The following is a 14720-nucleotide window of genomic DNA, read 5'->3' on the forward strand; positions in this document are numbered from 1 at the left end:
GTTGTATAGGATGGCGTTTCATTGTGTCTGCGGCCTTGATGATTGTTCTTTTCAGGATAGAATTTTATTTTCAATTATTTGGTTTGGTGGTGTTTTTTGTATTCAGTTGTGATGTTTAAAAATTGCGTTATATGATGGCGTTTAATAGTCTCCGGCCCTGACGGTTTTATTGTAAAGTATGGTAGTGCATAGAATGATTATGCGCCCTTTTACATGTAATAATTTTTTTATTGCAAGTTGTGTAGTTCTGCACTGTGGTTGTGTAAAGACATTGTTGTATGTTTCTGGCTGTGATGTATGGCGTTGTATGCCCTTCTATTGTCTCCGGCCCTGTCGGTTTTATTGTAAAGTATGGTGTTTTTAAATATTTACATTTTTTTCCTTTCAAAAATCTATTGTGTTTTTGGGGTTTCTTGCTCCGTGGATTACTGTACTTTAAAAAAAAAAAAAACTTTTGGTATTACAACATGGGGTCTGTTGTAGATCTTATCTTTAGGCTTTAGTTTAATCTGGCATTGGGTTGTCTCAGCCATTGTTTCTTTAATTTAATCAATGTGGCAGTGTTGTTTGCTCAGCGTTAGGTTGGAGTGCAATGTTGTTTGTGGTTTAAATGCCTTTTTTTTTTTTTTTTTTTTATATTGCTGGATTGTGCATAGGAGCATAGGAACAATTATTTTGTTCTTTATTTCAGAATTGAATTAATAGTCATGGCCAGCGGCAGTGATTCCAGCACCCCACCGCTGAGGAGTGAGGTGAGTACATGATCTACTATTACTATATTCGCTTTCATTTGTAGATGGGTCACTCAACTTTTTGGTAAACTATTTTGCAGGCTTCTTCAAGTGAGGAGGAGAGCCAGGAGGAAGAGAGGGAGCAGGAGCAGAGACCGGAGCAGGAGCAGAGACCACGGGGCCAAGCTGTGGTTGCAGGACGGAGAGTAAGTTTTTTTTTAAACTTTTTTTTTTTTTTTTTTTTTGGGCGGGTATGGGGGGTGGCGGGATGGGGTGGTGTTGTGTGTGGTAGGTGGCGGTGGAGGAGGTAGGGTCAACTTTTATTTATCTTGCAACAATTAATATTTTCCATTTTTTCTAGGTTTCACAACGGGCCCTGGATGAACCCCTCAACATCGACCCCATGGTGGCATCCATAGAGGAACGGGGCCCGTTGTGGGACAGCCGTGACCCCCGGCACGCGGACCAGGGCATATTGCGGTGTATGTGGAAAGAGGTGGCACAATTGCTGTGGGATGGCTTCGACAGCGCTTCCCCCACGGTCAAAGCTAGTTTTCGTAAGTATTTCCAAAATGCTGCTGTGACCCATCATGCTAGGATTACACAACCGTCTGTGATGTCTTCTATTGGTATTGCACACGGTTGCGTAATCGTTGTCAATATATTCTCTAAATTTTGTTGTGTTTTTTTATTTATTTATACACAGTTCGAAAACTGCGGACCAGATGGCGCTCCATGAAGGACCGTTTCAAGAGGGGCCTGAAAAAGGAAGGACAGGCCCGTAGTGGTGCAGCGGCTTCAAGGACCTCGGTTTACAAGTATAACCGTATACTGCAATTCTTGAGACCGGTCCTTGAAAGCAGAGAGTAAGTCTAGTACCTATGCACACACCTAGTTTTTACAACATGCATATTCACATACTACATTCCAGCCACTTAGCTTATTGCCCAGCCATTTATTTTGGCAAGTACAAAGTATTTAAACAAAAAAAAAAAGGTGAGTTCACCGAGGCGTGAAAAGTAAAAAATACATACTTTTATCCTCTTCAATCATAAGCAGAGGATGAAAAATCAGCACAATACCATAGACACTATCTACGCGTTTCAGGTGGCAGGGAACATCAGACCTGAAACACGTAGATAGTGTTTTTATTGTATTGTGCAGATGTTTCATCCTCTGCTTCTGATTGAAGTGAATAAAGTATTTTGTTTTTACTTTTCACGCCTCGTTGACCTCGAATTTATATTCATTTCTGGTATTCTCACACTTTACACAGCAGCTCCCTTCTGGGATTACTACAATGGTGAGCGTGACTTACTAGTAATGTCCCTGAAATCGGAAGTATACAGAACACAGAAAGCTAGTAGATTGGCCATGCCCAGCCAATATTTCATAGGGGATTAGTATAGTACCTATCCAGGTGTATCCCCAATTTAGTTATACACAAATAATTAAAATATTATAGACACGCCATACATTCCACTGCAAGGCAGGTTATGTTCCCATGCTTGCTCAGCTCAAAGGACCTGTGATGACGTCTCGGTCACATGACCGTGACGTCATGGCAATTCCAACGTAAGCATAATTGTCTGGCGTTAAATCGCAATCATGGGTGACTATTTGGAATAAAATAAATGTGTTTTTTTTAATATTGATGGTGCATATGCAGTGTCAAGATTAAAAATAGGTTAATATTAATGGCGGTAATGGATACCTGGCGGTAAAGTTAATTAATGACGCCTGTGAAATTTGATATTTAGTATACTAATGCTTTCCTTATGTTTTCACAGAACACACAGCAGCACCCGCGAGCCTGTCCGACCCTCTGGAGCGGTCCTTTGTGAAGCGCCATCTCAAGCCTCGCAGCCATCCCACAGCGAGAGCAGGTCTGCACCACCACAATCTGGCGAACCGGCAGCCGGTCCATCAGATGTTCCCCTGGCCGAGGCCTCTGTCGCTCCTTCCTTCGGGTCTTCCCGACAGCGTCAGCGGGCCTCGGACAGGGCGCCCATGCCCGAATTTTTACATTTGAGTACCGTCTTTCAGAATGGTTTCAAGGCGCTGTGCGATAAAATGTCAAATATCGAGCGGCGTCTTGAAAACATCGAAACGGATCTCGCGAGGCCGGCGAAACATTTTTTTAATGCCCTTCACAACGGGATGGTTGAACATCTTACGCCGGAACTCCAGATTTCGGTCATGCAGGGCTGCAACAATCTTTATGTCACTGCTCTGCAGCAGGCTCGGGTCATGCAGTCAGCGACAAATGCGCCCACAGTACCATCGCTGGCTGCCATGACTCCGACTCCTGCTGCAGAGCACCACCACAGAGGTCCGCGTGACGAGGGCCACCGCCACCGCCACCGCCACCACAGAACAGAGCCCCAAAGGTCGGAGCAAGACCGGCCTTCAAGGGCACACGGGCACAGACGGGAAGCCGACCCACACACAGAGGGAGAGAGGAGGAAAAAAAAGAAGACCAAGACGACGACGACTAGCACTACGACCTTGGCTATGGCTGCTCCCACAACTACCACCAGAACACAGCCTGGGTCGACCCGGAGCACACCAAGTACCCAGGCTGGGTCTACACGGAGCACACCCAGTACCCAGCCTGGGTCTACAAGGAGCACACCGTCAACACAGCCTGGGTCGACCCGGAGCCGGAGTAGCCAGCCAAGGACACTGGTCGTCGTCCCTCCTCCTCCTCCCTCACCTGCTTTGGAAGTATCCCAACAGTGGATGGATGTCGGCATCCCGTCAAGTATCATTGAATATGCTGCTGCTTCCTCCCCCTCGTCCTCCTCCTCCTCGTCCTCCTCCTCGGTCTCTTCCACACCCACCAGAAGTGAGGGATATCAATCCCCTTTAGTTGTGGATGTAGGTACCCCGTAATGTTATGTCCCTAATTTTTTTTCCTGTCCCAAAATAAAAAATTTATTTGGTTTACAAAAAATTGGTTTTTATTGTCTCAAATAAAGTTTTCACCAAATGACACCTTGCGCCGTATACACAAATATTGTCTTTGTAACACCTGATGTGCAATGTCTGACAATATTTTTTAGTTTTTTTTTTATTAATTGTTTTATAGGCCTGGCGCTCATTGTACTATCAGCTGTTACAAACACAACCAGCATTGCTCAATATGTCAAGTTTAAAATGTACCATCACACAACGATTTCAGTATAGATAAAGTTGGTTTATTTGTGTAACCAACGTTATCTTTTCTGTAATCGTAAAACGATAGAGCCCCTGCTGTGAGATTTTGGGTGTCAACGAATGATTATGATTTTTTTTTGTTACCCACGCTGTCATTGTTGGATCGGCGAGTTAGACACCGATCAAGCGATGTCTTTATTTTAAAATAGGTAATATTGGGTTACTAGCGCAGTGTTTTAAACACTCAAATAAAAATTAAAAAATACCCCACAAATCAAAAAAGGTGTCAACCACGTCCCTCGCCGTCATCTTTCCGCAATTACTTACACTGTGATTCCCGCCCGTAAATCAGAGCACACCGTTAATAATAAACGCTGTACTGTGGTTTAGGGCTGGCACAGTACGGAAAGCTGACGGCGATGGACGTGTCACACACCGTAATAAAATGTTGTTTTGTATTTTTAATAACTACATTTACAATGGTAAACATCGTGAGTGCGGCCATGCGCTTCATAACATTTCCCAGATTACACGGGACTTGCTCTTTTTGGGTTGCTGGAGAGCTGGCTGTGTGACAGCTCTCCATCAACCACACGACCAATAAACAACGATCACGGTCCGGTGGTATCACTGGTAGTTATCGTTGTAGAATAGTTTTATTAATGTACCTTAAAGGGAACCTGTCACCTGAATTTGGTGGGACTGTTTTTGGCTCATATGGGCAGAGTTTTGGGGTGTTCCAGTCCCACAAAATACAGGTGACTGGTTCCCTTTAAAATATTGGTCAGGTGAGGTGGAAGCAATGTTCACAGTGTCGCCACTATTTGACTCTGGACAAATTCTACCATCCTGAGTACAATAGTGTTAACTCTGTAGAGTTTTGCAAACATGATAGTTTCCCTCCTTGTCAAGCCAGGTTCCATATGAAAATAGTCTTCAGTATTAATTATGGTTAACAAGGTGGGAGCCGATGAAGTTTTATACGTCAAAACTATGGTACTCACGGCTGCAAATTTTATTGTTTTGTCACAGTCCATTTGGGTACTGGTGCTCACATAAATTTTGTGGGACAATCATTACTTTCAATAAAATAGGATTTTTTACAATTACTATGGAAAAACGGATGGGAGATTTGTTTTGTGAAAACGGAAAGGCGGAAAGGCACAATAAACTTTATTAACAAACACAACGCATTAGACAATCGGGTGACATTAATAACCAAACATATGATGGTTACATGGGCTCCTCAGTGTTTACATAACATCATAACAACACGTTGAATTACACCATTTGATCTTGCCAAGAAACACGGCCAACATCGGAAACAAAATATGCAGCAAATTGGTCCCTCATATGAGCAATCTCCAAAGTTGTCCGCAGAGGATGAGCTTGATAATCAGGCAATGGATTTTGTATGGGTTCATCGAGTTCAACGTTGACTCTCTCTTTATCAATAATAAAATTGTGTAGAACCACACACGCCTTCACCACCTCATCCACTGTCTCAATTTTCAAATTTATTGCGGATCCTAAGATACGCCATTTGGACACCAGAATGCCAAAGGCGCACTCCACAGTTCTTCAGGCCCTGGACAGTCTATAATTAAAAATACTTTTTGTGCGGTCCAACCCCCGACTAGAGTACGGTTTAAGTAGGTTGCCACACATTTGAAAAGCCTCATCCCCAACCACAACAAATGGCAGGGCCGGGCCTTCGGTGTTAGGAAGAGGTCGTGGATGGGGGAAATTAAAATTGTTCTCGTATAATCTTCGGCCCATGTCAGACTCCTTAAATGTCCGTGAATCATTTGCACGACCAAACGCTCCAATGTCCACAGCGAGAAACCTGCAGTCCGCACCTGCAATTGCCATCAGCACGGTGGAAAAGTATTTTTTATAATTATAAAAAAGAGATCCACTTCTTGAAGGCTTGGTAATCCTAATGTGCTTGCCATCCACGGCTCCGATACAGTTAGGGAAATCACAAACTTTTTCAAATTTTTGGGCGTTGGCATGCCATAATTCTCTTGTAGGGATGGGTAAAAATTCCTCCCTGAGGTTGTCCCACAATGCGCGGCATGTGTCTGCAATAATACCCGACAGTGTTGAGACTCCAATCCGAAACTGGAAATGCAGTGATCTCAATGTCTCTCCGGTAGCCAGGAAACTGACAAGAAGAAAAATAAATAAATAAATATAATTAATTTAATTGTTATGAAAGAATTTTTCATTTTTAATTACAATCCCCCACCCCAAAAAACAAAAACACGTTAATTTAAAAAGTGGCAAGAACATATAAATCCTTCACATTCCATTACGTACCGTAGAGTCACCAGCAGACGTTCCTCAGGGGAAATCGATTTACGGAGCTGCGTGTCCTGCCTGGAAATGGCTCCTTCCACCAGACGCAGCAGATATCGGAAGCTGTCTTTTGACATCCTGGTGTACTCAAAATATTTGTCCTGGTTCTCATTTAATTCGCCAAAAAGACAATGGTACACTCCACGACTCTCTCGGACTTCCACTATAGGGTGTAGCCAAAAACGCCGACGACTCCTTCTCCGTTGTTTGTCTCTTTTCCTCTGTTCTTGACAGGCAAAAGCATAAGCTATAGCAAGGGCTAATTCCAGCTGAAAAGTGAGGTAGATACTCTCCATGGAACGATCCATCTTGATGCTCTATGGTTGGAAATAATGTATGCCGGGGTATATATACCACTATTACATTAATACCCACCCCCATCTACCCATTGGTGGCATTATCGATTGTCTAGACACTAGACCCACCCTCTTCTATTCATTGGTGGTGTTATCTAGTGTCTAGACACTAAATTGTGTGTAAAGATCTAATCAGTGTTTGACAACGCATGCGTCGTAAAACGCTGCGTTTTTGTAAAAACGCACCAAAAACGCACCAAAAACGCTGCGTTTTACGACGCATGCGTCCGACGCTTGCGTCACAAAAGTTGCGTTTTTGCGTGCGTTTCCGATGCGTCGTGCGTTGCGTCGGCGACGCAGCGTCGCATGACGCTAATGTGAACGTAGCCTTAGAAAAAAAAAATGTTTTTACAATCGAACTACTGGATGTCTTGTTTCCGCCACAATTTTAAAGCTATCCTGCGGTACATTATACGCATCTATTTAACGTCATTGTCCGCCATTCAGGAGTAATGCGGCAGACCACCTCGGTTTACAGGCTATTTTCAGATTCTGCTTCGGGCTAAAACATTCTTCTGTGTACATACTCGGAAATTCCACAGCCTTTTTAACATCTAAGAACAAATTTCTGACAAGTCATTTTTGCTCCACATAGCGAGTCAACTTCCCTTGCCTATGTTTTCCATTACAGACGCGTACTGCAGCCAGGCTTGGAGTCGTTTAGATGCTGCCACAGTATTCATAATGGCTGTCAGAATCTGCAATTTCCCCCCTTTGTTTTATGAGGTCAGGCAATATTACATGTACTGATATATTCCATTTTCCCAGCTGAAAACTGTCTCATTTGAGCACGACAGGCTGAGGGAGTCGTGATTTTGCAACCCGGCATGCGAGACACACTATACGAGGGCAGGAGCCTAACCCTGTATTCTCCTTTTGCTCTTGTCCACTGGCAACAGTAAATTAAACTGTCAAAATTGGAATTGTTCTGTCATCAACCCAACCAAGGCCTTCCATAGACTGCAACATCAGATATACTTCCAATTTTGCATTTCTCTGCACCTGTAATTTCATCTTGCACTGGACCATGGTGAGAAGCCTTCCTGGGGACACTTGGCATTGCGTGTTCTTACAAAGGGTTGACATGGCATTTCAAAGGCAGAAATTAATGAACAATACCAGGAAATTGCCCTGTCTGGAAAAAAAGAGAGTGTTCACTTGAGGGTCTCGACCTTCTACTCAGCCTTCACCCACTTTGAAAGGGCAAAAATGCTAACGTGACTGTGACATACCAGACAATTCATGAACAAAAGAGCTTTATGTTTTGTCACCGGTTTCGGAAAAGTTCAAGAACTGAAGGACTGTGTTGAACCCCACATTGGAAAAAATACAACTTTTTTTTCGAAACAAACAAATTTTAATCAGTATTTTGACTTGATTGTCCCCATTTTACGGAGTATGACATAAGTGTATTACAAGCCCTGAAAGAATAATTATATCAATCAAAATAAAGGGTGTTTGTTACAGATAATAATAAGGAAGGTGATATTAGACTTGGTTACATTATTCGTTTACCTAGATCAGGTGTTAATTTTTCTCATCTGGGATCCCAATTATACTTGTGAATCAGCTCAGAGACCAATTTCTCAATTTTTAATTAATGAGGTACTCCATCCTTTTAATGACTTTCCTGTTGTTTTAACCACGGTATTATTATGGATTAAACTAAGTTGGTAGGAAATGTCAAACTTTTCGAAAGAAAAAAAAATACTACATAGTGAAGGATAATAAATATCTATATACTTAAAAGCTATAGTCCCCTTTAACATTGAAAAAAGGAATTTGTTTTTACATATGGTAGAGGTAGGTAAAGGGGTTGTCCACTTTTGGGGTAAATTTATTATCTTTTTTAACTTATTAATGCATGTGTTTTAAAGGTGAAAAATTATTGTTGCAGTGGGCTTCATTAAAAATTTTGCACAATTTTGCTTTTCCTGGCACATTCAACTTTGATTAAGTCTGTGGACATAAATCATCTGAGAGGAGCTTGGAACAAAAGGCAGATAAAAGAATTTCAAACTCCCCATGAGTTCCTTGTAGCGGGTTGACTAGTGGATTCTCTGTTAACTCATTCTGCAGCCAGCAATAGACAGTGCAACACAAAGGTTTTGAGCCCCATGCATTTAAAGGGAACCTGACACCCCAAAAATCGAAGGTGAGCTAAGCCCACCAGCATCAGGGGCTTATCTACAGCATTCTGGAATTCTGTAGATAAGCCCCGATGTATCCTTAAAGATGAGAAAAAGAGGTTAGATTATACTCACCTGGTGGGCGGTCCCGTTCCGGTCTGGGGCCTCCCATCTTCTTACGATGACGTCCTCTTCTTGTCTTCACGCTGCGGCTCCGGCGCACGCTTACTTTGTCTGCCATGTTGAGCGCTGCAGCGTGACTACAAGAAGAGGACGTCATCATAAGAAGATGGGAGGCACCAGACTGCGACGCCTATCGAACCGGACCGCAGCGGGACCGCCCCTGGGTGAGTATAATCTTACCTCTTTTTCTCATCTTTCAGGATACATCGGGGGCTTATCTACAGAATTACAGAATGCTGTAGATAAGCCCCTGATGCTGGTGGGCTTAACTCACCTTCGATTTTGGGGGTGACAGGTTCCCTTTAAAGTAAATTGACCCAAATGTGGACAAGCTCATAATAAGCTTCAGTTTGCCATCTTCCCCTTACCACCACCTTTTTCAGACTTCTTGATATGTAGTTTGCAGCCTGATCTCCATTTCGTATTTTTCTCTTGTGGTAATGTCTCTCCCAGTAATACAGGCCGAATGTGAGCAGGTTGCTGCTGTCTTCACTAGATAATATACAAGACTCCAGATGCTGTCTCACCTATCAACTCTTGAGTTCTGTGTACAACCCATTCAATTGAAGAGAAGTTAAGCTGCATTTCTCGGCAAGGGTCATTGCACAGTGAATGGAATTGTGCTGTTTGACTCCATTCACTGTTTACATCTTGTCACGCCACCGACTCGCATGGTTAGTGGGCGCCATCTACTCACTGTCATCTCCACTCTGCTCCTCCCAGTATCAGGCCATCTTGCTGAGCGGCCTCTTGAAGCATTCTGAGTACTGTGGCATCGTCCTGTTGCTGGAGAGTCTTCACCTGACTATAGGGAGGCACAATCAGACTCTTCAGGAAATTAACCCTCTGTATTCTGCAGCTTTGATTCCCTGGCCTGTCAGGGGATATATTAGGCAGCTCTTCCCTCCATACTTTGCCTGAGCTTAGGTTCCTTGCTGCAACTCCTCCCTAGTACCCTGTCTAGGTGCATTTTTGTTTTGTTTCTCCTGCTACTGACGTGGCTTAGAACTCTCCACTCCAGACACCAACTTCGCATTTTGATCCTGTGCTGCGGTTTGCCCCGGACTCAGACTTTCTGACCACGTCTCTGTCTGTGCCCCCTGTGCTTCGTGTTGTGCCTCTGACCCTTCGGTCATTTGCTGCAGATCCAGGGACTGTCATGGTGTGGCATCTAGTAACTTCACAAATGGTCCAAACCTATTCTCACCATCAAAGGTTCTAGTAAAGCCCAGGTAGTCACTTAGTTATGCCCCTACAAGGTAAGCCCGGACAGTGATACAGTGGATCCACACCCACTTGTTTCACACATCTGGTGGCAGTGGAGCTGAAAATGTCAGATCGGTGGGAGTGGGAGTGCCGGATGTTGGACCCTCACCGATCTGATATTGATGATCGTTCCTCTGGATGGGTCATCAATATCACAAGGTTACCCTACCTCGTTAAAGGGGTGCTGCTTGCATCCAAAACAGTGCCATTTGTAGACAGGCTGTGGGTTATTGTCGCTCATCCTCAGCCTACACACAACTCATGGACAGGTGTAAAGTGGATTTTGGAAGAAAGTAGCCATGTATGCCCCCCAAAACACACCCTTAAAGCACTGAAAATTCAACATATAAACCTATTCAACATGGATTTCAGAATTAACATAAGCCTGCATCCATGTGTATAGAGAATACTAGGTCCTATAATATATATCTTATATGCTTGTCATTTTATAAAGATCTCCAACCTCCTTTTATGGGAAGTGACACAAAGTAATAAGTAGATATACGGTACTTATAATATTTTTTTTTTCAAATTTCCAGTATTATTGTCTTATTTAACCATATGCTCTATTTAATAACTAAAGGAAAGTTTTCAACGCAAAGAAAACTCCCTAAAGTTTTCTGATCAAAGAACTTCCTGGCAACCTATAGATCTTCTAGAAGACTGGCAGTTTATACCTTCATTTTAGTTACGGAGCTGCTGGCCCGAGACTTTCATAAATAAAATGCACACATAAAATGCTATTGTTCCTTAGTGCGGACCTCCATTTATTTGGAGAACTGTACTTGAACTACAAGTATTATCTGTTCTAAGGTGCCATGAATCTATTGAGTTAACATCATAACCTTTATGTGTAGAGGTCGGTTTTGCTAAAACTAGTGAGGTTAAATTCTGCAATGAAGATTGCAAACTAACACCAACATATTAATAAACTTTAAAGAGCACCTTTGCCAAATTGTCCCTTATAATATGTATATATTTGCTCATAGAAGCAGAAATATAGATAAAAATGTTGTGTTCACGCCGTCGTATAGATATATACAGGGCACCGAAAATGCTGGTGTCAAATATGATAATTTTCTTATAATTCAACAATGCGTTTTGATTCGTACAGCTTTGTGGGCGTGTACTTTTAACCTGCTATCATGCCGCCCAATCATAAAAAGGCAGTGTCATAGGGAGAAAAAAAAAGGAGACGCCCAAAATCCAGACAAAAATGAGACTCCCATAGACAATGTCAGAACTAAGCCAAGTTGATCGCGCATGACTGTCACAACACTGACACCGTCCTTTTGGATCTCCTGTTAGTAAATTTCTGAAAGAGTAGGTGGACAGCAGCATCAGAGTGTGGGAGTAGCTGAGGACCAAGGACTGCTGACCTACTATGGTTAACCCCTTCATGACCGGGGGATTTTTCGTTTTTCCGTGTTCGTTTTTCGCTCCCCTCCTTCCCAGAGCCATAACTTTTTTATTTTTCCGTCAATTTGGCCATTTGAGGGCTTATTTTTTGCGGGACGAGTTGTACTTTTGAACGACATCATTGGTTTTAGCATGTCGTGTACTAGAAAACGGGAAAAAAATTCCAAGTGCGGTGAAATTGCAAAAAAAGTGCAATCCCACATTGGTTTTTTGTTTGGCTTTTTTGCTAGGTTCACTAAATGCTAAAAATGACCTGCTATTATGATTCTCCAGGTCATTACGAGTTCATAGACACCAAACATGACTAGGTTATTTTTTATCTAAGTGGTGAAAAAAAATTCCAAACTTTGCTAAAAAAAAAAAAAAAAAAAAAAAATTGCACCATTTTCCGATACTCGTAGCGTCTCCATTTTTCATCATCTGGGGTCGGTTGAGGGCTTATTTTTTGCGTGCCGAGATGACGTTTTTAATGATAGCATTTCGGTGCAGATACGTTCTTTTGATCGCCCGTTATTGCATTTTAATGCAATGTCGCGGCGACCAAAAACACGTAATTCTGGCGTTTCGAGTTTTTTTCCCGCTACGCTGTTTAGCGATCAGGTTAATACTTTTTTCTATTTGATAGATCGGGCGATTCTGAGCGCGGCGATACCAAATATGCGTAGATTTGATATTTTTTTTATTGATTTATTTTGATTGGGGCGAAAGGGGGGTGATTTAAACTTTTATGTTTTTTTTATTTTTTTCACATTTTTTTAAACTTTTTTTTTTAACTTTTGCCATGCTTCAATAGCCTCCATGAGAGGCTAGAAGCAGGCACAACCCGATCGGCTCTGCTACATAGCAGCGATCTGCTGATCGCTGCTATGTAGCAGAATTGCACGTGTGCTGTGAGCGCCGACCACAGGGTGGCGCTCACAGCGACGGGCAATCAGTAACCATAGAGGTCTCAAGGACCTCTATGGTTACAATATACAAGCATCGCCGACCCCCGATCATGTGACGGGGGTCGGCGATGACGTCATTTCCGGCCGCCCGGCCGGAAGCGGTAGTTAAATGCCGCTGTCTGCGTTTGACAGCGGCATTTAACTAGTTAATAGGTGCGGGCAGATCGCGATTCTGCCCGCGCCTATTACGGGCACATGTCAGCTGTTCAAAACAGCTGACATGTCCCGGCTTTGGTGCGGGCTCACCGCGGAGCCCTGCATCAAAGCAGGGGAGCCGGCATCGGACGGTATAGTACGTCCGATGCCGGTAAGGGGTTAAGTAGTAGGCCTCAATCACACATCAGTATTTTTAATCAGTAATTCTATGCCAAAACCAGGTGAGTCTCCAAAACACAACAGGTGTCAGTCTTCCAATTATAATTTTTCTCTGTAAGTTCCACTCCTGGTTTTGTCATACAAACACTGATGCAAAAATACTGACATGTAAATGAGGCCTACTGTTAGTATTCCCCATGCAAAGGGCATTTAGTAAAAGGAAATACCGTGAGTGAGACATTTTTTTATGATTGGTCAGCATTATGGTGGGTTGAAAGTACAGAGTAACAGAAGATTGAAACACCCAGTTGAATGATAAGAAAATTTACATAAGTAATTTCAGCGCCTTGTATCTCCACAATGGTGGAGGTTTTCAAGTTTCAGGTTTTTTGTCCACAGGTTAGTAAAGGTTTCCAACTAACTAACTGAGCTTATACTCACCCTCCCTAGGGGCCAGCACTAGCTTTTCGCTGCTTCTCCGATTATTATTGTTTACAGGCTTCAGTGGTGACATAAAGACTACAACGCTGCAGCCAATCACTGGATAACTGGGCTCCGCAGCTCTGCCGATGTAGACAGCACGTGCCACTGCAGCCTATTAAAATAATAAAGTTGTCTTTCTCGATTTTCAATTTTCTATTCGAAATAAAATATGCAAATTTTCTCTTCAGAGAGGACGAGGACTTGAACTTTAAACTTTAGTGTCACCCATTGGAAGTGGCAATCCGAACAGTCAATATCGATACTTTAACGAGCCTTGAAATAAGACTTAAGATAAAAGCCAAATTAGAGTCTCAATTTGTAGACACGGTGTTTCGGGGTATTGCCCCTCGTCAGCACAAAGGATGAGATCTGATTCGGTTAGGTGAGACGCTAAGGCTGGGATCTAAGGGGTAAGGTTTCCTCTTGTGGAGAGTGACATGCTAGGTCTGGCATGCCAGTATGAGGAGACTTAAATGCCTAGCATGCTCCTCTGCTAAATTCACATGTACCATTGTTTTCCCTTGTATACATTCTACAGTATACGGATATATAGAAGTTTTTATCATCCCCCCCCCCACAATAAAATAATATTCCGGCAGAGCTTATAACATGGAACAAAAGACAAAAAAAGGTTTTCATGACACCAAACGTCACTCAGTTAATATAGTCCAAGTGTCTTTATTAATTCCCAATTTCGTCACAGACTGATGCCATTATTGCCACGCATAGTATCAAAGATCATATGTAATTAGTTTGAATTCTTTTTTTTTTTTTTTTTTTCGGAGATGCAAAATAAATAAAGCCGCCTAAATTACGTGGGTTACTCAATATTGATCCAAGCGTCAGATTTTAATATGGCTTCATTTCAGGAGGAGTATTCAAATTTGCTCCGGCAATAACGCTTTTCCAGGCATAAATTACTTTTCTTTTTTTATTTAATTCAAAGTATGTAAATTATTGTCTAACGCTTGGGAGATTGAGGCTTTCCATACTAGCAGCATGTTTATATAGACCTCTGGGGTTTCTCTACTTCACGTGCCGTTCTCTAATACGGCAAAAAAAAAAAAAAAAGCCACCAATTACCAGAACAGACAAAAGTCAACTCAGACAGGGAATCTTCTCCCTCCCAAACCTTGTTCGCTCCCACTTTAGTACACGGTGTTAATGACATACAAATTTTGAGGTCATTAAGTAGGACTAGAAATTGAAAGCAAGACAGGCTCTCTGTCAGGATATGCCGATGTCAGCATTTCAAGTGCACTCCTAATCCCACGATGCAAGTTTCTGCGTTATTGTCTCAATTTAACTTGCATTAGTAGCGAGCACCTTGATTATACTGTTGGGGTGGTAATCTTCGCCTGCATATGCCAT

The 14720-nt window shown here is 42.5% G+C and overlaps 3 protein-coding genes across 4 annotated transcripts in view; 1 reads left to right on the plus strand and 2 right to left on the minus strand.

Moving 5' to 3' along the window:
- MGMT (O-6-methylguanine-DNA methyltransferase) overlaps positions 1–14720 on the minus strand; it is a 545121-nt gene that overhangs the window by 302491 nt on the left and 227910 nt on the right. The window lies entirely within an intron of this gene.
- LOC138665940 (PHD finger protein rhinoceros-like) lies at positions 665–3681 on the plus strand. The gene is made up of 5 exons (XM_069753940.1): positions 665–752; positions 833–937; positions 1093–1288; positions 1438–1597; positions 2522–3681. Exons 1-5 carry the CDS (start codon positions 708–710, stop codon positions 3624–3626), a joined length of 1611 nt encoding a protein of 536 aa, XP_069610041.1. The 5' UTR covers positions 665–707; the 3' UTR covers positions 3627–3681.
- Positions 3671–6930, minus strand: LOC138665941 (uncharacterized). Its single transcript, XM_069753942.1, has 2 exons — positions 6213–6930; positions 3671–6057 (listed from the first exon to the last, which is right to left on the minus strand). Exons 1-2 carry the CDS (start codon positions 6557–6559, stop codon positions 5472–5474), a joined length of 933 nt encoding a protein of 310 aa, XP_069610043.1. The 5' UTR covers positions 6560–6930; the 3' UTR covers positions 3671–5471.

Source organism: Ranitomeya imitator, chromosome 2, assembly GCF_032444005.1.
Source record: "Ranitomeya imitator isolate aRanImi1 chromosome 2, aRanImi1.pri, whole genome shotgun sequence".
In the NCBI taxonomy this organism is placed as follows: Eukaryota; Metazoa; Chordata; class Amphibia; order Anura; family Dendrobatidae; genus Ranitomeya; species Ranitomeya imitator.

Coding starts and splice junctions, on each gene's coding strand:
- LOC138665940 (XM_069753940.1), top strand. CDS start 708: ATGGCCAGCGGCAGTGATTCCAGCACCCCACCGCTGAGGAGTGAG. Junction 1,289..1,437: donor CACGGTCAAAGCTAGTTTTC/GTAAGTATTTCC, acceptor ATTTATACACAG/TTCGAAAACTGCGGACCAGA. Junction 1,598..2,521: donor CCGGTCCTTGAAAGCAGAGA/GTAAGTCTAGTA, acceptor ATGTTTTCACAG/AACACACAGCAGCACCCGCG.
- LOC138665941 (XM_069753942.1), bottom strand. CDS start 6,559: ATGGATCGTTCCATGGAGAGTATCTACCTCACTTTTCAGCTGGAATTA. Junction 6,058..6,212: donor CGTCTGCTGGTGACTCTACG/GTACGTAATGGA, acceptor TCTTCTTGTCAG/TTTCCTGGCTACCGGAGAGA.